This window comes from Aulostomus chinensis, chromosome 19 (assembly GCF_037954235.1).
Source record: "Aulostomus chinensis isolate RoL2024-O1b breed Wild chromosome 19, RoL_Achi_v1.0, whole genome shotgun sequence".
NCBI classification, from domain to species: Eukaryota; Metazoa; Chordata; class Actinopteri; order Syngnathiformes; family Aulostomidae; genus Aulostomus; species Aulostomus chinensis.
This window is the reverse complement of record NC_141338.1, coordinates 7,779,816-7,804,532: the sequence shown is the minus strand read 5'-3', so window position 1 is coordinate 7,804,532 and position 24,717 is coordinate 7,779,816. Positions and strand designations below refer to the sequence as shown.

At 42.6% G+C, this 24,717-nt stretch overlaps 1 protein-coding gene and 1 long non-coding RNA gene across 8 annotated transcripts in view; one reads left to right on the top strand and one right to left on the bottom strand.

Moving 5' to 3' along the window:
- Positions 1-24,717, top strand: part of ctif (CBP80/20-dependent translation initiation factor) — a 57,735-nt gene that overhangs the window by 8,799 nt on the left and 24,219 nt on the right. Inside the window, exons 1-8 of one of the 5 annotated variants that reach the window (XM_086186705.1) lie at positions 2,591-2,859; positions 3,499-3,733; positions 3,905-3,976; positions 5,073-5,201; positions 6,164-6,237; positions 7,873-7,977; positions 8,083-8,161; positions 21,558-21,634. In XM_086186705.1, the coding sequence (XP_086042831.1) occupies positions 2,855-2,859; positions 3,499-3,733; positions 3,905-3,976; positions 5,073-5,201; positions 6,164-6,237; positions 7,873-7,977; positions 8,083-8,161; positions 21,558-21,634 (776 nt within the window). In that variant the 5' untranslated portion in view covers positions 2,591-2,854. Of the gene's footprint in view, positions 1-2,590; positions 2,860-3,498; positions 3,734-3,904; positions 3,977-5,072; positions 5,202-6,163; positions 6,238-7,872; positions 7,978-8,082; positions 8,162-21,557; positions 21,635-24,717 lie in introns of those variants that run through there. The other 4 variants (XM_086186706.1, XM_086186708.1, XM_086186709.1 and 1 more) reach the window with 4 other exon arrangements.
- The window catches only part of LOC147243889 (uncharacterized), an 88,423-nt gene continuing 69,303 nt past the window's right edge, over positions 5,598-24,717 (bottom strand). For 2 of the 3 annotated variants that reach the window (XR_015110315.1, XR_015110317.1), the window contains 3 exons: positions 20,653-20,836; positions 7,847-7,954; positions 5,598-6,773 (listed from right to left, as the gene is read on the bottom strand). This is a non-coding gene — a long non-coding RNA (uncharacterized LOC147243889). The remainder of the gene's footprint in view (positions 6,774-7,846; positions 7,955-20,652; positions 20,837-24,717) is intronic. The other variant, XR_015110316.1, reaches the window with a different exon arrangement.

Genomic DNA, 24,717 nt, shown 5'->3' with positions numbered 1-24,717 from the left:
AATAGGGGATAAATAAAACAATGAAATAAAAGTCATAAAAAGATGGCAGACAACAGATTTACTCTAAAAAGGCCTTCCTGTAAAAATAGGTTTTTAGACGTAATTTAAAAAAGCTAACCTAAGATCCTCAGGCAGGGAATTCCACAGCCGCGGGGCTCTGACTGAGAAGGCCCGGTCGCCTTTTGTGACAAGGCGAGCTGTGGGTGTAGCTAGGAGGGTCCTGCCAGAGGAACGTAGGCAGCGGCCAGGCTCATATGGTTTGAGCAGATCAGAAATATAGGCAGGTGCAAGGCCATGCAAGGCTTTAAACATTTTTTTGACTGTAATCCTACACAAACTAGGCCATTCGTTGGTCCGGTGCACTAAGAACGTTACTTATCACAGGAGGTTCATGTAAAGAAATGGACAGAGACAAAAAAAACCCTGAAATGAACGCCCCCCGTATTTATGGACGGATCAATAGTATTGGCAACAGTTTGTCCTCTGGCAGTAATTCTATACTCCACGCCAAGGGCATCAATAGGTTGTTTCAGTGGGCTGCAGGCACTAACCATATGAATGAATAGCCTAGTGAGGCAAAGTAGACTAATATTATTGAACGCTCCTGTGTTCCCCTGACACAAACAGAATTAATAGAACTCAGTTGTTTCTTGTCAGCTTCTTTAATATAAATGATTAATGAATTCAAATCAAAATCAGGGCCATGTTGTTCTTTCCATTGCATTTTACACCCGTATTGGTGCGGAACATTTATGAAACAAGACAGACAGCAACAGTCCTGTCACACGGTCCCGTCCACCGTGTTGGGACGGGCTAATAAATACGGCTCACTACGGTCAGTTATGCATCCGACTGTACGTCCAATTTGCTCAGTTGTTTCAGAGGTAATCACTGGAAGGTGAACGTCACCAGTACAAATAAATGATAATGTGCAAACCCCGCCCCCTATGACATCTAAGCTGCGTACAGCACACACTGGGCCAAAGCAAGTGGATAGCAAAGCAGTGGATACGCAGCATGCTCTGTTGTTGACAGGCTCGATACTCATCACAAAGGAACTTCCTTCTTTTCACACAGCAATATTGTGAATTTATTACATTAAATTGCATCACACTGCAGTTATAATGCAGGTGTGATTCATCAACTGGGCGCTTTTCACTATAATGCAACATAGAGAGTTTCTGTACACTACATCGACACTTTATTGCAAACGATGTTTGCATGTCAGCCAAACTTCCTCAAGCCAACTGGTAGTTTGCATCACGCTGTGCACACCAAGATTTAGATGAAGCGATAGAAAATGAGACTTTCCACGATATATTCAAAACAAAGCAGATGTTTGATTTATAAAGTTGCAAAAGTTGCCACCTTGCCGGTAGAGACTACGTTTCAAATGTCTGCTATTCTATCAGGAGGTTGAGACTGAGAGCCGGAGGTCAGCTGTTATAGTCGAGTGTGAACAGATGATCACATTGCAACATGAATGGTGTGATTTGGAGCTGTGACAGAGGGGACAGAAACTCTAGAGTCAGATCGACTGGCTGTGCATGAACGTCACACACAGACTGCGTTAGTGTCGCATGTGTAAACACAGCCGTGTTCTGTGATTATCTGTGCCAAGAGCCTTCTTGTGCTTTTACATGTGCACGTGTAAAAACAACAGTACCACTGCCACGTCTTTCATAGATATTGTAATTGGGATAGAACTCGCGGGTACATTTCATTTTCACCCAAAGGACAAACTACAGTGTGACTTTTGCTGGGTTCTTTCATGCTCCCAGTGCTTCATTTGTACAACAGTACGCAGTGATGCATTTTGTCTTATTTAAGAAGTGGCAGCTTCTGCAATTTGGGGCTTGAACTCCTTCATATTGCGAGCGCTAGTGCACATGCTGTTTGTTGTTCTTCATGTTGGTTGGTCAAAACTGATGCTGTTGTTGCCTGCTAATCAACAGGCTAATCACAGGCTTGCATCAATGTATGGATTATACTATTAGAATGCATGGATTATAATATTGACCAAGGTCAGATTAGGACATATTGACTGCTGCATGGTGCAAGGAGATTATTGTCTTAGTGTCACATACATTAGGGTAAACATCAAGATACTATAAGAGATGTTTCTGAGCAGGAAACCTGGCTTGTATTTATTATAAACTCAGTTTTTAGAATAACTGGTTGTCAAAAGGAATATGCTCTTTTTGTTGATGTCTAGTTACTTTGTTGTGTTGTTTTTACTTATAAGAGACTGGTGCAGCAGGCGGGGAGATCAGTCTTGATGTAAAAAAATAGACTTGAGTCAAGGATGTAGCATTCCGCAGCCCGACCTTGCGTAGATGACTACTGTAAATACACAGGGCTCCCCGGTGAGTCCCCAGAGCTCAGCAGATACCATTCTGCGTGCTCCAGGACATAAATCCTCTTTGCATGGCTGGTGATCAAGCCATGATGTAAAGGAGCTTAGTAGCAATAGACAGGCAGGCAGGAAGCTGATTCCCTGTTGGCCAGGAGTCAGGTGATCAGACACAACACTGACAGGAGAGAGGGCGAGAGAGAGAGAGAGAGAGAGAGACGGACAGCTGTAAAGAGGTGGGAAAACAAACTGCGAAAAGAACTTGGATTGTAAATGCTGGCACCAGAGGGAGCAGTGTTGACAAAGTAATTAGCACACAAGAATCTCAGGTTTCCAAAAGGTGTGTTTGATTTCATGGAAGTATCAAACCCAAGCGGGGCCTGCTGTTGTTTCTACACCAGGACAGACGCTGGCTGCTGAGGCATCTCGGAAGCAAGTGGTGCAGATATGGATGTTTGTTGACAGCTGTGAGGTCATGTGCTGCTTTTGTGTGTTGGGATTATGAGGTGAGACCATAACCATTGTTATTAGGTACTTTTAGAAAGAGGGCTGCATTTTGTTTGCAGCCATGATAACAGATCAGTAGCTGTATCTCAAGGCCAATGCTGAAAGACAACAGACAACGCACTTTAACATTGTTTGCGCCTCACATCAACTTCACAGCCGTTGTCACAGTCCTGGCTGTTCTGTGTGCCTCTTATTCCTTCAGTACACCTTTGTTGCAATGACAACTTCTTCAGATGACTTGTACTATATGATGTGTTCAAATATTTTCCTCTCAGAACACATGCACATTTATGCCGAATTGCTATTGTGTTGCTTTCATGTGCTACTGTGAGGAAAACCCCCATCAGCAACATGTTTGGTTCTCTAGTCATGTGGTAACAGTTTGAGTGGGACGTCCTCTTTTTCTGTTCACTGTTTTACCATGAGGGTTAAGGAGTTATCAGGCACATTATTGCCAGATAGTCACTCTATTGATCAGCTGTAATTATCAGAATAATACATAATTATAAAATTCAGATTTGTTTTTTCTGCTGATATTTTATCTGGACTGCTATGGGTGCATTTGGGAAGCATTCATGAAAGCCTCTGCTCATGCTGAATTTTTTAGCTTACATGTCTTTCCTTTCCTTTCTGCACAGGTCACTCTCCTCCTTCCCTTCCCCTCCTCCCCTCCTACCCATCACAGCACCGGTTGCCATGGAGAATTCCTCTGTAGCATCAGCATCTTCTGAAGCTGGGAGCACGCGCTCGCAAGAGATCGAAGAACTGGAGCGCTTCATTGACAGTTATGTGCTGGAGTACCAGGTGCAGGGGCTTCTGGGAGACAAGGCAGATGGAGACCTGGACTTGGATAATGGTGGCAAGGTACCACAGGTCAGAGCCTAGTTGCCTAAATGGATGTCTTCCCTTTCATCAATCCTATATCTGTTGGCAGCAGGGGTCATGTGGTATGCTACAGACTCTTGTTGTCTCTGGCTCATAGTTTTCAGCTTGACCACTCCTGCAGTAATAATAATATCCTCCTCCCTCATTTCTCTCCTCCAGTGGACAGATGATTGCAATGACAAGAAAGATGGCAGCTGGACGTCTTCACGGGGGAGAGGCTCATCCAAGCCAGTAAGTGTGTGTTTGAAGGCCAGGGTTATGTTCATTTATTATTATTAGTCTACCTTGAAGATACAACTCTCAGAGCGATCCCACTTCACCCGAAAAGGGTATGTTGCCTTTCAAATTCTCACAAATAGGTGCTTGAGCTCACAAGGACATTTACATTACTTTTTTGTGAGGCCAGAAGGCAGAGAGAGCCAGCCACGAATGTTCAGCTGGAAGCTAATGGCAGCTGATGGCTAACTGCAGCAAAACTGTGAATGAATGTGCGTGTTTGGCTCACCTGAATGTGGCAGCTTGTCACATTCCACACTTGCTCACTGTCCCGCAGAACCACAAGTGTTGTTGAATGTTTTGAGCTCAAATCAAAGTGTTTACAGATTACAGATCACATGATTGGATAAGACGTGGATTATACGGGATGATGAGCTTGAGAGTCTGTAAATTGATATTTTTGTGCAGTTTGGCTAATGTTAGCCGTCAGTCGCTATTATCTTCGAGCTAAATATGCACGGCTGGCTCTTTCTGCATTGGTGGGTTTAAGACACATATTGATGAATAGTTTGAGGGAAAAATACATTTTGGGTAAAGTATTACTAGGACATTTGTGTCTGATTGATTTGGCAACATAGTTACTGGTGATAACAGCAGGTACTAGTTTCAAGTTTCTGTTGCAGCGATATAAAGATGTTACACAATAATTGGCCGTTGTTTTGGGAGCAACTGCATCTGCTTGTGTACATATGGATGCCTCATCGACAGGACATGAATACAACTTTGAATAATAGTATTACTTCATCCATGAGCCTGACTTCTAACCTAGATAGTGTCAGATCAAAAGGGAATAGTGGTTGTTAAACAATGAATTCAACTCCTATACTCCTGACACTGCATCTTTTGTTATTGTTTTGATAGCGAAACCCCCTTACAACTAAATGACGTACTTTGTATTAAAGGCTAATCAGGCTAAATAATGTAAATTGTATTTGATGACAGCTTATATTGTGTGAAGTGGAACATCATGTAGTGAAAACTAAAATTACTAGCCGAAGTAAACATTTTGGTTGATGCAACCTTTTCCTCCTCCTGTCTCTTAACTGTGCAGGACGAGTGGGAGCACAGCAGCAACGGAAGTACAGGTTCCAGGCCCAGTTCAGGGTCCAGACCAGGTTCTGGCTCCCGTTCTGGCAGCAGGGGCAGAAACAACCAGTTTAAGGGCCCTGCCAAGGTACAGGTACATCTGTGTGGGTTTTTTTTTGTGTCTCTCACTGCTGCAACACACACTCTCACTCTGTTCCCTTTGGCTTCCTCTGTCACAGTCATTTATGTCTTTGGGACTCTTCAGCCGTGTTCGTCAACAAACACTTTAACATGTCACCACAAATCAAATTTTCACCATAATGAAATAGGGCACTCCACTGATTTTCCACATCGCAAAGATTTTACTCAAAGTGACAAGCACCTCAAGCCTGAGAAAGAAGAAAACCCAGATTACAAATTAGCCAAGTGCTTCTACCAGGCAGGCAGGGTCAAATGACAACAGATATTTGCTTGCGTTGTAGGACGTATATGGTGATTTAACCCATTTGGATTAAATGTATTGCACGTGAATAGAGGACACAGATCAAAGTACTCCTTTGTCACATCCTGTTCAAGGCGAGCCCACACAAAAAACAAGTCCGTTTTATTTATGTAGCGCAAAACCACATCAAAAGCTATCTCAGGACTCTTTTCAAATAGTCCATCTAGAACGAGTTCATTCTCAGGAGAAATATCCCCAGGAACAAGCACGTAGCGACAGCAGCTACAAAAAACTGCCCACCTCGGCGGCCATCTGCCTTGACCAGGTGTGGTGGAAGACAATGCATGAAAGGCACACAGACAGACAGACAGACAGAATGAGCACATCGACCATAGGGAGGCAAAAGATATCCTGATGAACTTTAAGGTCAGTCAAGAGGTCAGAACAGCCTCCCGAACGACATCACTTAGTGTCATCACGCTGAAAATAATGTGTTTTCAGTCCCACCAGTTTACTTGTTTATTTTTCGCTAAAAACAAATAAAGGGAAACAGCTTTTAATGAAGAACAATCATGGGAGTGTTTCCACAAGTTAAATAAGGTCCTTTCCTGATGAGGAATGTTTTGTCTTTAATGCTGAAAATAATATCCATTTTTCCTTTTCCTCTTGTCTAGAATGGGAACAGAGACGGCTCCTTTGACATCCTGGGGACAGACATATGGGCTGCTAACACAATGGACTCACACGGGTAGATGCTTTGCTGTGTAACAACAGTGTGTTGTACAGTCGACTGGGTCTGAAATAGTGGACTGAGTTGACCGCTCTAAGAAAAAGTAACCTTGAGCACGATGAGTGGTGACTCAGCCAGGTGTGTCTCTCTAGTAACGAGTTTTCAGGAGTTGCTCCCATGAAAACGATTGTGTTGAAATGTTTCTGTCAGTGGCCACGTTGACGTTATTTATGTTACATAAACAAATGGTGACGAGTGCATCTCCTGAAAATCTTCAAATATTTGTTTTCCTCTGTGACTGTTTAGGAATTTGAATAAATTCTTGCTCAATGCTGGCATAACGACAAGACTATTTAAAGAAAGGCAAGTTTGGAATCTTGGAGTAGAAATAAAAGAAGTGAGCGAAACGTGAAATTGGTTACACAGGAGGGAGGACAGGTTGCCATGGTAACAGCTGCATGGCAGCTTTCGCTACCTTAGTTCCGGCCACGTTGGCATACTGGAGCACACCATGAAAAATGGAGCAGCACAGTGGGATGATGCAAGACTCTCCCCTAGAATGAGAAATAAATAAATAAATTAGAAAATGAATAAGAAATGCCATTGAAATCCTGCTGGAGGAAGACGTTACATCCGGTGCTTGGTTATTGTAGCGCTCAGTTTTCTCAAAATGTTTGTTATTCTATTTGCCTTTAACTTGTAAAGTCTTCAATTATGAAACAACCAAGAGCCTGCATAGTTTTAATGAATTCAAACAGACCTTGAGAATTTGATTTTCATTAGAGTTACTTTTTGTGAAAAAACACATTGCCTTCCAGTATGTTCCAATCAGCCTCAGATAGAACTTTTACTAACGTTTTATTTCGATAATGAACTAAAACATGTAAACAAAACATCTCATTAATGTGAAGTGATTTCAATTTGTTGAACGAGCGAGCAGAAGAATGAGGGATGGAATAAAGCCATCTATAGCGACCTATCCAGGATGTAAAACAACTCTGGATGGTTGCTCCTAAGGTCACTGCAGATTAGATTGAAAATTCTATATTTTTTTTAGAAAGTTTTGAAGTTTCAGGAATCATTATTGGCCATCAGTGATTTAGGCTTGTGCGTCTACATAACTTCAGCATCACTATTCCGGATTGTCAGGATCGAAGACATCCAGGTGCTTGAGCAGAAGCAAGTGAAGGATCACTTTTGTCTATAATAGATGGACGGATAGAAAGCAATCGGGAATATGAGATGAAATGATTTTGTTTAATAAAGGATAGATGTGAAGCAGTGGCCCTGTTGAAACACCACTGAGGTGAAGTGTATGTAGGTTTTGTGTGAGATTCAACCGAAAGACCAACCCGGTGTCATGAGCCAGACTGACACCGTGGGTCTCGCCCATCTGCTCCGACACGCCGCTGCTCACTGATGGAATCCAGGATGACTGAGATGGTTTGCAGCTGACACACTTTCTATGTCAGACATCAGCGACGTTTAAATTCAGTCATACAGTCGTGCTCTCGTGTGTTCCTAAATATATATGCTATTATATTACAGCTATTAATTGCTATCTGCTTTGGAAATGCTGCTTCTAGAGATTTTTCTTATTTTGTGTGTGTGTGTGTAGGAATTATACCTTTTTGTTTTTTCTCTCTATTGTAGAGGTGCAGGTTGGGATGTGCAGCCAGAGAAGCTGGATTTCAGTCACTTCCACAGGAAACACTTCAGAGGAACGCCGAAGCACCTGCCACACATCGACAGAGAGGGGTGAGATCAGGGCTCCTGCTCAGTGTCTCTCTCTCCAATCCGTCAGTCCCTCGGGACCTCGCCGATTGACCCTCTTTGTCTCTCCCAACTTTTTTTGTCTTTCAGGATGAACAAGAGCAAGTTTGAGGAAGATGACGGCATAGACATGAATGACATCGAGATGTTCCTACCCCATCTGCGCTCTGTAAGTGGCGGATTTTTCTCTTTTGTGAAACTTGTCACTGCTGTCTTGATGGTTTAGTGACATTTAAAATGTAATAACACACTTGTTTGAGTGTAAAACCAAAATAGCAACCCATTTTATGATTTTGAGACAGCGACCTCTGGTGGTGTAATTAGAGAATACAATATAAAAGACAGCAGTAGTTTTAGACGTTCCAAAACAAAATCAAACAGGAGAGGAGGCGTCAGCCATTAAAAAAAAGAAAAAAAAGGATTAAATTTCCAGTCAATAATCATGTTTCAGTTGATTTCTATTCAAGATAAGTTTCTACATAGAATAAGGCTTCAGACTGCCGTTCAAATGAAACAGGCTGACATAAATAAAACTCTAGTGACACCAACTGGTCCGGTGTTGAACTTAACTGTAGCTGGAACAGAAAAGTCTCTACTGCCCTCCAGTGGTGATGTGTCTGTACTACCAGGCTCCTCCACAGGGAGGAACACCATCCCTGTGTCTGACCTGAGCTGAAAAGACTGACTACCAAATGAAGTTACAGACTTCCTCTCTGTTGAGGTTATATACTTATACACATTTATATAATTGTCTAATCAGGTCTCTTATGACAACAACTTCCTGAATACAATGTGCGTGGTTTCACCCGCTGAAAAGAATAGATGGAATTGATCTTCCAGCTGTGTTTATCCTTGCAGGTCATAAGGTATCAAGCATTGTGTTTTCTAAGGTGATTTGTAATTCATTGGGGTGGCAGAGTTCACTTGGGTTCAGCTATGTCACCCTCCTTTCTTCCACCCCTCTTTTTTCTGAGCCAAGATATGGTCCATCCTTCATCGTGTTTGAGCTACAGTGTCTTCCTCTTTCCTTCCCCTCTTGGCTTCTGAGCTGAGGTGCATTCTGCCTTTCATAGCGTTTCAGCCAAGATCGACCTGGTCGCGCTACCAGGATGGCTTCCTCATTGTATAGTTCACAAGCCAAGAGTGCTGTTTCCGTTCATTCAGTCACAGCCAAAAGAAAGATGGGGTCAACTGTGTTTGTCTGGTGTGCTTGGGATCGGATGTGTGGGCACAGGGAAACGGTTTAAGGTCGGAGACACAGCAGCACAGGAATTGGTGCCACGGTTTCTGTCTTTCCCTCTTGCACATTCCTCAACTGTTACCGTCTAAACCAGCCTCACACCGGCCCCTTTCACATTCTGTCAGACCCGTGTGTCACGTCATGGCATGTTTGTCACAAACCTCTGCCAGTTGGAGCCATGCAGTGGTGCTGCCAGGCCACCGATCCCCAGTTGTCTCTACTCTAATGAGGCTATCAACTGACGGTACCCTCCCTGCTCGCATGAACCCCCGAGACAACTGGTGAGCCATGTAGAGTTTCATTTTCTACGTGCCCAGTGTTTGGGTTTTTCTTTTCTTTTCTTTTTTTTGGGGGGGTGGGGGACCACCCAGTAGAATACAAAGAAAATAAGAATCCACAAACCAAAAAGAATTCAACCAATCATTTCAAATTCAATTTAAATTGAAGTGTAGTGGTTTGTAAGACCAGGATAATCGACTGTCTGCGGAAGTTATTCAGTGTTCCTGGTCAAACGTCTATATAGCTTTCAAAAGCTAATTGTCAACCACTACAAAATGAATGCAATCAGTGTGTTTATGTAAAGGAAATATCTGTATTGGATTGGAAAGGAAATTGAGTCAGATTAGTGCAAAAATAACACACAAGTAGCACTTTATACATTCCAGTGCATGCTTTCTTTTTTGTGTAATCATTTGGATTTGTGTGTAAGAGTTTGTTTTGTTTTTTAGGGAATGTTGGCATAGTGGTTCCCAGTTCTGAATGGGTGCTGCCCAGTATCCTGGCTCTAAGTCTTTGAAGATTTTTACTTTCTACCACAACTTTCGCTTTCCCCCCCCCCTTTTTTTTTTTTTACAAAGAAACTCGCAGGTCCACTTTCATCACTGTGAGCAAATATTCCCTCTTTTAATATGATATTGATACACACACACTGAAGATCAATACTTTTTTCATCTCAGTTGTCAAATACTGTAAAACATCACAGCAATGAAGTAAATAAATGCACAATTCTCGCTTTTTGTGTGCATATTGTTGATTAGTTGTCCTGCAACACATCAAAACCGCAGAATAGCAGTATCATGAAACTGCTGCTATAGTCAGCAAAGTATCACAAGTTTCTTTGACAGTTGCGTTTGTGCTACAGGGGACATTTTATATGTTTCCTGTTGCAAAACGCCAGTCATTTCTCACTTCTGAGCTGGGTTACGTATTTATATTGCTACAATATAAATGCTTGATTACACACAATGTGTGTGTAATCAAGCATTTATATTGTAGCAATCCTCGTTCCCAAGCACAAACAACAGCATGTCCCATTACCCCAGTCATCACCTCTAGATACTATGTGGAAAGGCTACATCATCCAAAGTCCCCAATCTACGTTCCACGCTTCCTGCCAACATTCACTTCCCCTTTCCAGGAGCCAGAATAGACTTACAAATAGCCCTGGGATGTGGAAAACATTTCATTTGTGTGTGTGTGTGTGTGTGTGTGTGTGTGTGTGTGTGTGTGTGTGTGTGTGTGTGTGTGTGTGTGTTTTCTTGTACTTGCTACATATTGAGGACTAGAATGCGTATTTAACCAACAGAGTGAGGACATTTTTGGAAAATGAGGAAATTTTAGCCGGTCCTCACATCTTCAAAGGGCAGTTTGAAGGTCAAGACTTAGTTTTAGGGTCGAGGTTAGGATCAGGTTCAGGTTAGGTTTAGGGTCAAGGTCAGGGTCAGGCAGTCAGTTGAGATGGTTAGGTTTAGGGTGAGTGGCTAGGGAATGTATTACGTCAGTGAAAGTCCTCACAAAAATATAAGTACAAGGATGTGTGCGTGTGTGTGCGCGCGCGCCACTAAGTGAGAAAGGGCTTCCTCCCTTTGCCCTCTGATTCCGCTGCACCTTTACTGGCCTCTGTGGAATGTCAACCCACACACACACTAACCCTGTCTTTGCATCCAGTGTCAGGCTGTAATGACAGTGTATTTATGGGTCAGAGAGCAAGTATTTGATCTGCCAGGGGTCACATGGATCCTGAAAAATAATAAAACGTGAATAGAAAGAATTGATGCTTTTCATTGAATACTACAGTTAAGGTTGTAAGACATTAAACAAATAGAAAACAATTTATACGCACAAACAAACTATACATAAATAATGAATGAAAAAATGAATAATCTTAAGTAAAAACAACAAATCCCCAAAAATGTATTTAGTGACCGTTTGTGGTGACGCATTGTTCCAGTATTTACTGGTAATGTTACTCAGTAGATTTGACTAAAATGTGAACTATCACTTGATCGCGCTTGACGCCTCAGCTGATGAATCACACTGTCTAGCGGTGACGCTTTCCCCAAAAATGCAATCTGGAAAATATTCGGTGGTGTTTTCTCTCCCGCAGACGTAGGATTTTTATATCCCTCCCCTCCCTCGTGACACATTTTCTATCATGGACACTCCATCTCACTCTCCTGCTGTTTGGCTCATCAGCATGATCATGTCAGCATGATCCTCAGTGTTGTGACAGCCACATCGTGTGTGTGTGAGCGTGAGTGTGTGTGTGAGAGAGAGGGGCTTTTGTATGTGGGTGTTCTTAACACTTACCGCGCTAAAAATAAGGCCAGCAAATGTTTGATTACCCACACATCAGCATCTTTTTGTGTGTTTGCTTTTAACGTCACACATTTAATGTATGTGTGTGTGTGTGTGTGTGTGTGTGTGTGTGTGTGTGTGTGTGTGTGTGTGTGTGTGATGAACTGGTTGATATACGCATTATTTTAACAACTTAGAAAATGTTTGATCACAATACTTTTTCACCCCCTTTTTTTTTTTTTTGGTAACTGAACGGGTTCATCTATTTTTGGACAACCGCTCTGACTGTTGTGACTTGCTGTTCTTTCCCATGAGATCATGTTTTAACTGCCAAGATCGCGTCAGCTCCCTGTCATCAGGAGTCCAGGCTACGGTAGTCATGAGGGCCAGCCTCAGCTTCGACACGGCTGAGTCAAAGGAACCGTCTGACAGTTAAGGAATTTAGCTTCTTTGTTTTCTTGCCTAGAATCCGACCAGCAGATTTGATACGTGCGCGTTAATGACGGCGGTTTTCTACTGGGCCGTAGGTGACATAACTCAACAATTTCTCAAAGAATGAAAGGCACCAGTAGAGGAACAGGGGGCTTGGGTGAGAGGGAGAAAGCGGCCAGTCACCGAGGAGATATCCGGTCTGTGAACAAAGCTGTCCAACAGGGGAAGAAAGCAGGAGTCTGGAGTTGAGATATTACAGACTGCTTGGCCCCTCTGTCTGGAAGTGTACGTGCCGCGTTGCAGGACTTGGGTTGAGAATGGACCTCGGGGGTGGGTTGGATTCTTTTTTGGCGGTCTTGCTATCTGTTAGCTGTCAGTGGGTCTGCCACCTCCATTCTGCTTGTTGTATTCACACACACGTTTCACTTCTTGTTGTTTTTTTTTTTTGTCATCTCATACACACTTTTTCTTCTTTTTTTTTAACCCTCATCTTTCTTTTTGCTTCTTCCTATTTATCGGTTCCTTTCTTTCTATTACCACAATCATTCTGCTTCATCATCCTCCCTCCTCCTCCTCATGCTGTCCTTCAATCCTCCCCAGCATACTTCAAATGTCGGTGGGCAGCGGAACAATATCCAAGGGGTCACGGTGACCGGCAGTACCCCCCCCCCCCACCCCCCCTCCCTGTTGTCTTTTCCTGCCATTGTCCCTGGTCCCACTGCTGCTTGATCCTGCACTCTATTAACCGCACACACACTCGCTTAATCACCTCTGCACAGTGTTGGGCTCCGGTGTCTAGCATGAGAGAGACACTAGAGACTGGAGTACATGCATGAATCCAGGTTACTCTGGGAATGTTGCTCCCGGTCCACAGAGGCCTCCAGTAATTGTTCTAGTATGTACAAGCTTGAACTCGCCCCATCACATCTAAAAACCTCCAGAGTATGTTGTTATCTACTGAAACACATCAAAATGACACCACTAAAATTGCATAATAATATCAAGTGATGTATGTGAAAATATGACAATACAAGCCAGGCAGTGTGTCGCTCTGTGCCAGAGGCGGAGTTTGACCTTCTCACAGTGTTCCTGATGTCATTGATAGTGAGACGGTCAGTTGCATGGCGCGAACTAACTTTCTGAAACCATCACAAACATACAGCAACAGCTGTCCAACTGTGAGACACGCGTCTGGTTTCCGTTGTCCTGTTGTGATGCACATTTTAAAGAACTGCATTACAAAAGGTTGGTGGAAAGGAAAAAAAAAAATTGAAACAATTCCTCCAATTTTGCAAAAAAAAAAAAAAAAAAAAGAATTCTGCTCATGTGCCTGACCAGCTGTTTCCATCCTTCTCTCAGAATACTACTTAGGAAAAATGACAGCCAGTCCAACCAGAGGTCATCCCTCAAGATGTCTGTCCGTTCTGCCTGATAGACGGCTCTTATTCTCCTTCTCTGTTTCAGCTCCTCCGTGAGTCACTTCGCCTCTACCGACATTTTTCTGGCACCATCACATCGCCTATTACTTTTTTTCTGGCTCCAAACCAGTTAATGGAAACAAACTTCCCCCTTTTTTTGTTGGGACATAGCCACACTTAGCTTGTGAGAATGGTTTCTTTCCCTCCGTGACGACAGTGAAGGTCACTGAAACAGTCGAGCTGCTGTGCTTCAATGGGCAAACGAATGATGAAGTCTAAGAGACATAAACAACAGCAATTAGAATATGAAAGAATTGTTTACAAGAAATTCAGTTGAATGCGCCTGGCCTGCTGATGTGGTCATTGACAGCGTTGCCTGTGGCTTAATTAACGTTACTGCTGATCAGCCTCTGCATTGTAACCTGTCTGAGTGACCCACACCCGTCTGATCTTTTTTGCATCACTGTTAAAAAATATTTATGCATTTAATCAAACAAGTCACATAGCAGTCAACACAACCTCAGACCAAGAGGCAAGGTTAATAGTTATTTTCACAAATATGCAAATCAGGCCCCCAAACACATACAAAGCTTAGAGACGACGGAGCGAAAACTTTCAAAGTAATAAAACAGAGAGAAAGAGAGAGGCACAGTGAGAGAATGCACATGATTGAAGTCTTTTTTTATCAGTGAGATGGCTAGAACAGAACACCAAGCATGTGAAACCTGCTGCGGTAGCAGTGGCTGTTGCATGATTACATTTCTATAGGGTACTAGAGGTCCCCCCCCCCACACACACACACACACTCTTTTTCTCTGACACTTTGATCCCACAATGGCTCCATCGCCTCCGGTAGCCAGACCAGCGAGTTCTTTGATGTACCTGTCTATCTGTCTGTGCTCTGCTGTGGCACCGGTCTCAGATCACTTATTAAATGAGACACGGATGTCAGGACCTCACATCTTTTCCTCTTATCACTGATCACCCACTGTACCTGACTGTGGCGTTTCCAAAGCTCTTCTTTCTGTGGCTGTTGGCAGGCGTCAGCTGCAGACTAAGTCACATCAAACGGCCTAAAGCGGGGATCATGAAACATGCCGCAAATCCTATATAACAGGAGATTTTTTACAGGAAAACAATTTGAGAAAATCCCAAATGTAAACCTGATTTCTGACATGGGGGAACGAGACATCTCATATCCAGAATCAACAGCTGTCAGTGCAGACTTTGGAATGGAATCCTCGGGGAGGAATGCAACGTTTTCATCATGTCTTTGACCAATTAATGCCCGTTAGAATGAATGAATATTAAATCTCCATCTAAAATCTGCTGTCAGATTTTATTATAACACTCAGTACCACTCACACATATCACGCTGGTTTAGATATTCTTAAATTAAAGCAGTAAGAATTGAAAAATTGTACGCCACACATTTTATTTGGACCTGAATCCAAAGGTGTCATTTTTTGATCAATTCTACTTTGCCAGGTAATATTACTGGAATCTTGGTGTGAGGATTTCTGCTAAAGAGTCAGCTTTGACTAGAAATCACAAGTCACAAGAACCGGTGACGAAGAACGAGGTGTTTCTCCACGGTACCGAAAAAAAAACTGGAAACACTAGGAATAAAAGCAAAATTCAAATTGGTGGGTACAAACGCAGGTTCAGCAACAGGTCTGCTTCTGGATTTATAGAGGGGAAACACACACACACACACACACACACACACACACACACACAGCTCAGCTTTATCGTGTGCATAGCTTTCTGCTGTAGTCAGAAATGAATTACCACGGATCATTAAGTGCCATCGCCATACACGCACCTGTGTGTGCAGTTGAGCCTGTTTGAGAAAACGCTACAACTCCTCCAAGCTCCGCTCTCTTCAAAGCCATGCATCTGCCTATAGGCGAACCTGTGAGCTCCAAGGTGGCGACAACTGACAAAAAACACAACGTGTCTTTTCAAACAGTGGCATGGACCAAAGCATCATTCATTCAGCCTCCGGCTGCGGGCAGAAATGTTGACATGGTTTCAGCGTATGTGTTTTAGCCTCCCTCTCTATCTTTTATGTACTTACTGTCTTGAATTTACAGGCGCTCTCTCTCCACTGCTCTCAACAACCTGTCCTGTAATGCCACCCCTGGGGCAGTTTTAAAATTATTGCTCTTGGCTGTGGGCCCTGGCAACATAAATAAGCTGAGAGAAACAATGGAGCGACTGAATGAGCATGATACCAGAATTGTTACACGCTAGATGGGACAGGAACACATGCACTTCACTTTTCGTGCTATTGCAGAGAAAGTTCTATAACCGTTATTCTCCACTTCTATTCACATTACCATCCCTGTTCGCTTTCCTCATTTCCTTACTTTCCTTCCTCGTTACTTATACTCCTTTTCTCACTAAAGAGACGTCATTGTCATGAATGGGTCAACAATGGAATCTAGGTCCATGACCCCTCTTGCAGGATGAAAGAAAAATTAAACCTTTTTTAGATATCGCTGGCTTAAAGTCACGAAATGTGGATTTTGGGAGTTGGGTCCACCCTTTAGAATTTCAACTGAGTGCTTGTAAAAAGACACATCCTCTCTACTAGCATCACCGGGAGCCTCTCCCAGTGACCTGTGATTTTTCTTCGACTGATTTAGGGTATGTCAACTTCCTCTAAGTGCGCACACACACACACACACACACACACCTAATCACATAATACAGTAGAAACAAACACACCTCCACAGGCCAAGAACACTCTTAAAGTTAGTGTATGTACGTATTGCCACAATTGTTCACACCAACAATGTAAGATCAGATCTTCCTTTTTTTGTTGTTTTTTTTGTTCTTGATGTATTTTCCAGAGTTTTGATGTCACACATGTAATGTACATCACTGCGGTCGTAACAGTCTCTTCTCTGTCAGGGGAAATCCAGGCAGTAGAGGATTTAGGATTTAAGTGATCAACGGGTTCAAGCAAAAAGCAAAACCTGGTAAATGATAAACAGACAGTATTTATATAGCGCATTTGTACCTCGGTGGAACTCATAGCATTTTACCACGTTGACTCCTTCACACACACACACTCACACACTGATGATGGATGCTTCCATACAGGGTGCCAACCTAACCATCTCGTGTAATCAGGGGTTCAGCGTCGTGCTCAAGGACACTTTGATTCTAGGTGTAGGATCAAACCTGCCACCCTGCCTCCAACCCATGCTGCTACAGGTCCACATGAAGGTGATCTGTCAGCCTTGGCTGAATTTGTCACTAGCGTCAAGGCTAACGCCCCAAAAGTGATTTGCACAGAAAATTTGGAACGTAGTTTGGGTTTTGGGTTTTAGCACTCACTCAACGACTAATAGCCTCAACACATGCAGGTCTGTTCATAGCGCGCGCACACGCACGCACACAAACACACACACACACACACACCTAAGACCTCATTGTAACTCTAACCAATTGATGCCTAACCCTAACCTTACCTAATCTCACTTCCAACCTTAACTCTAACTTCAACCAGTAACTCAGAAATTTTATTGTGCTGCTTTAAGACCGGTCTTTGGTCCCCATGACGACAAGAGGTCCTGATGAGGTTGGTCTTTATGTGCTTATGTGTTCATTCTCACTCCCTTTTTTGAGCAAAATCCCATCGTGTTACTGACGTCCAGTGTTTAGTGGTGTGATCACCATCAAGCTCATAGAACTTTAACTTTTGATATTTTTCCCCACCAAAGCGCCCGCATAAAATCATTCCCCATGTCACTGCAGCGAGACACTCGGCCTCTTGCACTTTTGTAACGCAGCTCCATTTTCAGTCTGAATGCCCACTTAGGACTTAGGAAAAAAATCATCAGATTAAGTTTGTTTTTTATTTTAACTCCCAACTAAAATCTCGAGACCACTCTTCAACTCCGTTAAGAGGTTAGGTATTGAAAAAGTGCTCAATATACCACATTTCTTTTCTCCTATAGCATCCACTTGTCTTACAAATCCACATCCACAGGATAAAATCTGTTACAGTCGATGGCTATAGCGACATTATTACATTTACATGTTAAAACCACATTTAGATTAGAATGAAAATGATCTCCATCCACACAAGCATTTTAGTACTATTTCAAAATTCCTCCCCAGTAAACAGGAAGCACCCAAAGGGGAATTGTCTGCTGAATAACAGCGTGCCTCCTGTGCATGTCAGCAGTAGCTGTATTATAAACTGCAGAATTTAGCTCAAGTGCTGCTAGTAAATATAACAAGGCCATCAATGTCTGACATTTGTTGTCCATGTTGATTTAACCAGCGGCAGTTAAGGCTGTTGGGCTGATGCTCTTTATTCCTCACACGACGAATCAGGGAGCGGCTCATCATGCCTGGTCAGATCCAATCGAGTTACCGATGTTGCGGGTGATGGCAGTATTTTGATGTTAACCCGATTCAGACATGATTGTCAGTAAGACGCTGCCAGCTAAACAGCATTTTTAGTGAGCCTAACCTCAGTAAGGTGGTATTCGATGAGCAATAATCAAATCAGGACTTCGATTATTCCCATTTTTGTAGAAGGAATTGCATTGACCTTAATCACACAATGATTCCTGCTGGAGTTTGGCAGCATTCAACAACACGTATGACAGAGGGTGGCTGCAAGCATGGTTTCCTGCATTATTAGCAAGAAGACACTCAAAATGTACCAGGCGCGTATGACAGAGGTTTCAGTTCAATTTCCAGACAGAAATTCTAGTGTAGAATGCAGGTGGTGTAATATGTGCCTGCATCCTCAGTCAGACTTCTATTTATATCAATATAAATGGAATATTCTAGTCTGAAACATATAAATCATGTTGATCAAAGATATTCCCTTATGTAGAGACTGTTGAGTGATTGCTATCCATATAAATGTAGCCGTGGTTTCACAGGCCTCTGTTGCTACATGTCTGGACCGTAAAGCAATGCTGCACTTGTCAAACTTAATCGGGGTCAGCAGCCATTTTAAAAGGTCTCCATTTGAAAATGCCAGAGTTGTTTGGGATTAAACATAGCAAAAGATGTGGTTTTAAAAAAAAAAAAGGAAACATCAGGGTGGATGTAGCCTATATATCCCCTCTAGCTCTCAGTGTCTCTTAAACTTATTCAGCCTCCCCCCCCCACCATCCTTGTCACGTCCACAGGGCTCCTGCTGCTCTCCACGAGGTGAGAGGTCTTCTGGCTGAGGACCAGGACAGCACACGCCTCACTTTGATCTACCGGTGCTGGCTGCTACCTGCAGATCCTATATTCACACATGCAACACTTGGCCTTTTTACCACAGAGACAATTCCACATCTCTCATTCCCTCCCTATCAGTTGCTGTCAAAAATGTTCATGGCAGGTTAAATTTGATCCAACCTGTACTTTTGAGAGAAATATACTACAAGTTATAAAGTATTCTAAGAGAGATCCTGAACAATCTGAGGTCTAAATTACAGCTATTGCTTTCTTTGAGGAAAATAGTTGCATTTCTTTCCTTTTGTATTTATTTGTATTTCTTTCTCATCGTACCGTACTGTAGAAAAACAGATATTAATGCTCGTGGGTTTATGTATGAAGTCTTTGAATGTGGGGTCAAAGGAAGGCTTTGTACTCACAGTTTAAGTATGTGATTGTCTGGTTCTGTATCCTTTTTGGATACAGCACAAACACACACACACACACACACACGCATCTACTTTCTACCACTCACATCTGGATTCAGTCAGAATCCAATGATCCCCCAGCAAGAACACATCCCCGCTATGCCAGCTGAATTTGTAAAAGCAGCTTTTCCATCCATTTAAACCTTCCATCCAGACAAAAACAGTCTTTTCTCATTCAGGAATTACACTTTTTCAAAAGTGTGTATAGGGGACGTCATAAGCAGTTGGATCTGTGTGGCAGTAAAGAACATTTATCATCTCTAACTTTCTCTTTGATAGTAAATTTTAACGTCAGTTTGGCTGAATGTACAACTGGCCTGTCTTTACCTCTGGATGTAGGACGACTGTTGGAATACGTTGGGATCGTAAAAGATTTATTTTTATTAGAAGAGCAGCGTCTTCAGAATCACCCCTATACGAGCTGCTGTTAAAACAACATTTTGTTTAGGTGGACAAAAGCGGAAACATTTGTGAACCAGACCAACTACTTGGTGACTTCAGCGACCGCTCCATAATTAGCACGTACATAATTATAACATTACTGTCCGGCTGCAGTTGTTGTTTTCCAACCAAGAGGAGGATACGTTTTTATCCTTTTCATCAGAAGGACGCTTCAGGATTCAAAGAGAAAAAGTTGCAGCTGTTTCTACTGATCCAGCTGTAACTCCTGATCAATACAGGGGGAAAAAGATCCTTTGATGAGAGCATTTGGCAGCGCTACTGGTCGGTGTTACAAGGTGGGCATGAATCTACATGCTAACCCACTGGTTGGCATTTTTGTCCTGCTATCAGAGGACAGGAGGTAAACAGGAAAGAGAGCCTGCTAGTGAACACTGGTACAATGCAGGGGGGGGTTTAGAGCCTACGGACCTGATTGACACTGACACTAATCAACTCTGGCTGGTGATGGAGTGACAGGCACCCATCCACCTGTTTTGCTGGGTGCATAATGTCTCGGACCGCCTCTTCCTTGCTCTACACAACAGCGGTACTCCTAGACCGCCTGTAACTATGGTAACAGCATGTGGTGATGCTGAGCAGAGGGGTGCTGTTTGATTGGCAGGGCTGATGTTTAATGGATGATTGATGGTATTATTTCATTTTCATGGAGAGGAGTGTGTAATTAAGGGACCATACCCACACGTGGAGTCCGCGATCATACCACATACCACAACAAAAACCCTTAGTCAAATTAACAATAAATGTCATTCAAGTATTTAATGTTGATCCGATGCTCTTTGTTTAGATTATTCCTCCAACATTTGACATCAGTATGAAAGACGTGGAACATTTTCTCATTCTTCCTACATTCAGCTCCTCTCACCTCACAGCCCGGAGGTCTCAACCTGCTGGCCGGCCGGATCCTTGATGAGCAGAGTTAGCAAGTTCTCCCTCAGGCTGCTGTGGCTTCCTCCCACAGAGATACAGTATGTAGATTAGCTTGATCGCAGGCTCTAACCTGCCTAGTTGTGTTGCCTATTTATTAGGTACACCGAGAGAAAGTGAACCTAGGAAAATAAGGAAGAAGAGAAAATAGACTGAGATCAATTCACCTCAAAACAAGATCATCCTTATCTGACAAGGCAACAGGTGTATACTGTGAGCTCTTAAATGTGTAGGATGGCACACTACACAGGACTGAGTGACAGACAGCATAAGCTATTGCTAACTGGTGTTACAGCTGCCAAAAAATTCCAAAGATGGCTGCTGTCCCACAGTTTTAGCACCCGGACGTTGCACGATTTCCTTTCACCGGAGATGTCCACAGCAAGGATTAAATAATCCTCCTCCGCTCTACAGATGCCGTCTTGCTAGGATACTTAGAGCTTGAGGCCAGTGGCACTGTACATGACCGTAAGTTAGTGTTTTTCTTCAGTGGTTGTGACGGGGGACGCTCTCAAGGGAGTGCAGGTTAAAAAATGTTCAATAAAATTGTTTGCCCAAAGAAAATTACAGCAATTTACAGACTGAATTACTTGCGCAGAAATGTATAAGCTTCCCAGTTTCACAAATAATAGCATTTTCCTTTGAAATATCCTGAAGCAGAGTTCCCTAAACATTAAAAAAAAAAAAAAAACTCGTATTTGTCGGTTGGTTAAGAAAAATAAGTGTTTCCAGTGCTACTTTACCTCTGCAGCAGTGAAGAATTGGACACATTCTTTCCACAAGGTGATACAGTGCATATTGCTGATTTTGACAACAGCTGTTTCTCTGATTTGCCTCCAACAGATCTTCCCACCCCTTCCTAATGAGGCCGAGATTGCACACACCAAAAAGCTCTTCCGACGCAGGAGGAATGACCGACGGTAATGACGCATGCAGCCCTTCACACACACACACACACACACACACACACACACACACACACACACATACCTACCTCAGTGAGCGGGAATGTTTTCCTGCGATGATGTCAGTGAACAGCCAATGCTATATAACCTTAACATCTCTTCCCAGCCAAAGTAATGTCAAGCCAGGAATGCAGGCTCCACACTTCAATGCCGGCAGAGAAAAAAAAAATGTCAGGGCGACAGTCAAGGATTGTTCATATTCAATAGATGCGTTATACACAATTTAAGCCAGTTATTCAACTATCTAAATTTGTTTCAAACACTTTTTTTTTCTTGGGACAATGGACCAACTTCTTTTTTTTTTTTTTCAACTTTTAACCTCTCCTCTTGTCCAAAAAGTTTTAACTCTGCCACTCTGGCCCTGAAATTTGTACTGGCACATCTGCTCTAATTGTATACTCTCTGAAATCTAATTTCACCCAAGTCTCACTTCATTGAAACCAGGTTCTTAAGAAAAAACACCAAAAAAAAGCAACCCTCCTTCTTTCTCTCGCTCCCTGCCCTGATGTCACTGGAAAACTGTTCTTCAGTTGCTAAGAGACAGGCAAAGAGAAAATATTTGGGTTGTATTTGTGGTTAAAAATAAGAAATTTTAGCTAAACCAAATGGACAAAAGTACTTTCATCCTTGTTTTCAAGTACAGAGAATAATTGCTGCTGTCCATAGCTATTGTGTTAATGTGTGGTGGAAGCAGCGCAGGCCTGGCGAAAGGAAAAGAACAAAAATATCATCTTGGAACAAAAGCAGTTTGCTTCGGTTTAAGTGTTTGTTTTGTTAAATAGAAATATCAAAAGTACACATTTGTCAGGATTTTACAGCAGATTGTCCACTTTTAAATGTTAGTGTATGTTGCGTCTGAACGCGTCTGTGTTTATCAAGGTACCAAGAAGCAGTTCTCCTCACATATTTGATTTCAGCTCCACCTCATTCACTAGTGCTCAAGATCAATGAGCTCCATATTGACCAGAGGAGGACCTCTGACTCTGATCTACAGAGCCGTGGCTCGCTTCAAAGCATACCAGGCTAATTTAAAGTCAGCGGAAAAGCAACTGTATGACTTAAACTCTGCAGACACGCCAGCCCTGCCCATTTTACATCAATGGGAACAAGACACAAGGAAAATGTGAACCATTGCATAACAAGCAGGGGCGATGTCATTATCTGTTCGACAAAATGATCCGTCTCTGTATTGGGACAGAAGAGAAAAGTGGGTGTGGTTTGTACCTGACGTGTTTTTTTTGCGGCAGTTATTTAACAAGACTATTACGCACACATTCATCTTAAATTGAGTAAAAGTTGTACTCCCTGATGTAATATATTTGGCAATGCAGTAAAAATATACATGGAGTCACATTATCAATGTCACCACCTGGATGAATTTGCCTTGTTTTATGAAACAGAACTGACGATGAAGAGGAAACCGTTGCTTTACTGTTTCATCATTAAAATGCTGCTCATATCGATCAGTTATTTATAGACTTATAATTGCTAACTTAAACGCTCTGAATTCAGCCAGTATGTGAAGTGTACCTTTTGATACCTTGTGTACTTTTTTTTTTAACAGTATTTCTACCAAAATATCACTTTTTCTTTTTACTTGCGCCCTCCTAGTCCAGTATTGGTTGCACCCTATTTACATTAGCGTTTATCTCTTTGTGGGGATGTTTTTGAGGCAACATGAAGCACAGCTTGGCCAAATGTTTGTCTGTGTTTGCACAGCAGAGAGTGATGAGCCTCGGGATGAGAAATATCAAAGAAAAGATGAGGAGGAGGAGGAGGAGGAGAATACAAGACAGAGCAGAAAGAGTAGAATTCTGTCAGGAAATGGAGTGGAAAGACAAATTCATCTGGAAATGTTCTCCCAATGCACGTTACCACTGTCTCAATGGGTCAACTGCTATCTCTGCTTCATCAGAATTTTGTTTTTTTTTTAATCATGTGTAAGTAGCGTATGAGGAAATGTTAGCCATTGAAGGTAGACTGTTGAAATGACACTCGTTAGGAAAGCTGAACTGAACTGTTACACGACACAGAAGTTGGCCTCGATGAATCTTTTCATCCGTCGATCAGACGAGCTCGTCCTCCTGCGGTACCATTCATCAGTGCGCAGCGGCAATAAAGATGACCTCAGAAGAGATGTTGAACTATCGGTCTGTGGATTTTGAAGCTTGGAGTATTTGGAGCTTGACGAGACCAAAAGGATGGCCCTCCCTCTCCGCTCCAACAGGTTTCATTGTAGCAACCTGTCAGTGAGCTGGAACTAAAGTCAGAACATCAATTTTTCTCTAAATGGGAACGGAATTTTCCACACACACAAAAAATCATGAAAGAGCAACTGAACTGAACTAGCAACTGAAACCGTAAACTAACTAGGAAAATGGAGGTAGCACAAGTAAATGTCCTTCTTTTTTCAACCAGTTGAGTCGCCCCCTACTGGCCTTTGAGAAAAATGCCGTCGTCCTCCTAAGCGTTGCTATTCAGACACATAAATTAATGCTGTAAGCCTCTTTTACGTGTTTGTGAGCATCTCAGCAAACACGTCAGATGCATTGTACAAACTTCAGGGTTTTATATTCCATTGAGCACAAAAGAGAGAGAGACCCAGAGTGAGATTGAGGAAAGTGTAGGCTGGCTGTGGCAGGAAGGACAAGGAAGGGGAGCTAGTGCATGTGTTTCTACTTTAGAAGGCACGTCAAGCAGGGCTGAAATTAGTTGTGATTTACTGGAATGTGCTGCTTACCGCTCGCTGCTCCAAAACAGCAAAGGGGCAAAGTACGACTTAATATGCTCCGTCCTCATCCCCCTTTTAGGCTCTAAAAAAAGATTGTTTGTGTTGAACCCTCACAAATCTGTAATATATTCTGTTTTGCTTCAAATGCCCTTGGAGTCAAAAACACTTACAACCAGAGAAAGAAAGGTCAACAGTTCTACACGGAGCAAGCGTCACGTGTGTGCTTTCTGCACACTCCTTTGTTCAGCTTATCTCTTTACCACAACAGTTAAATCTGCAGAGTTTACAGTCATTCATTTATTTCCCC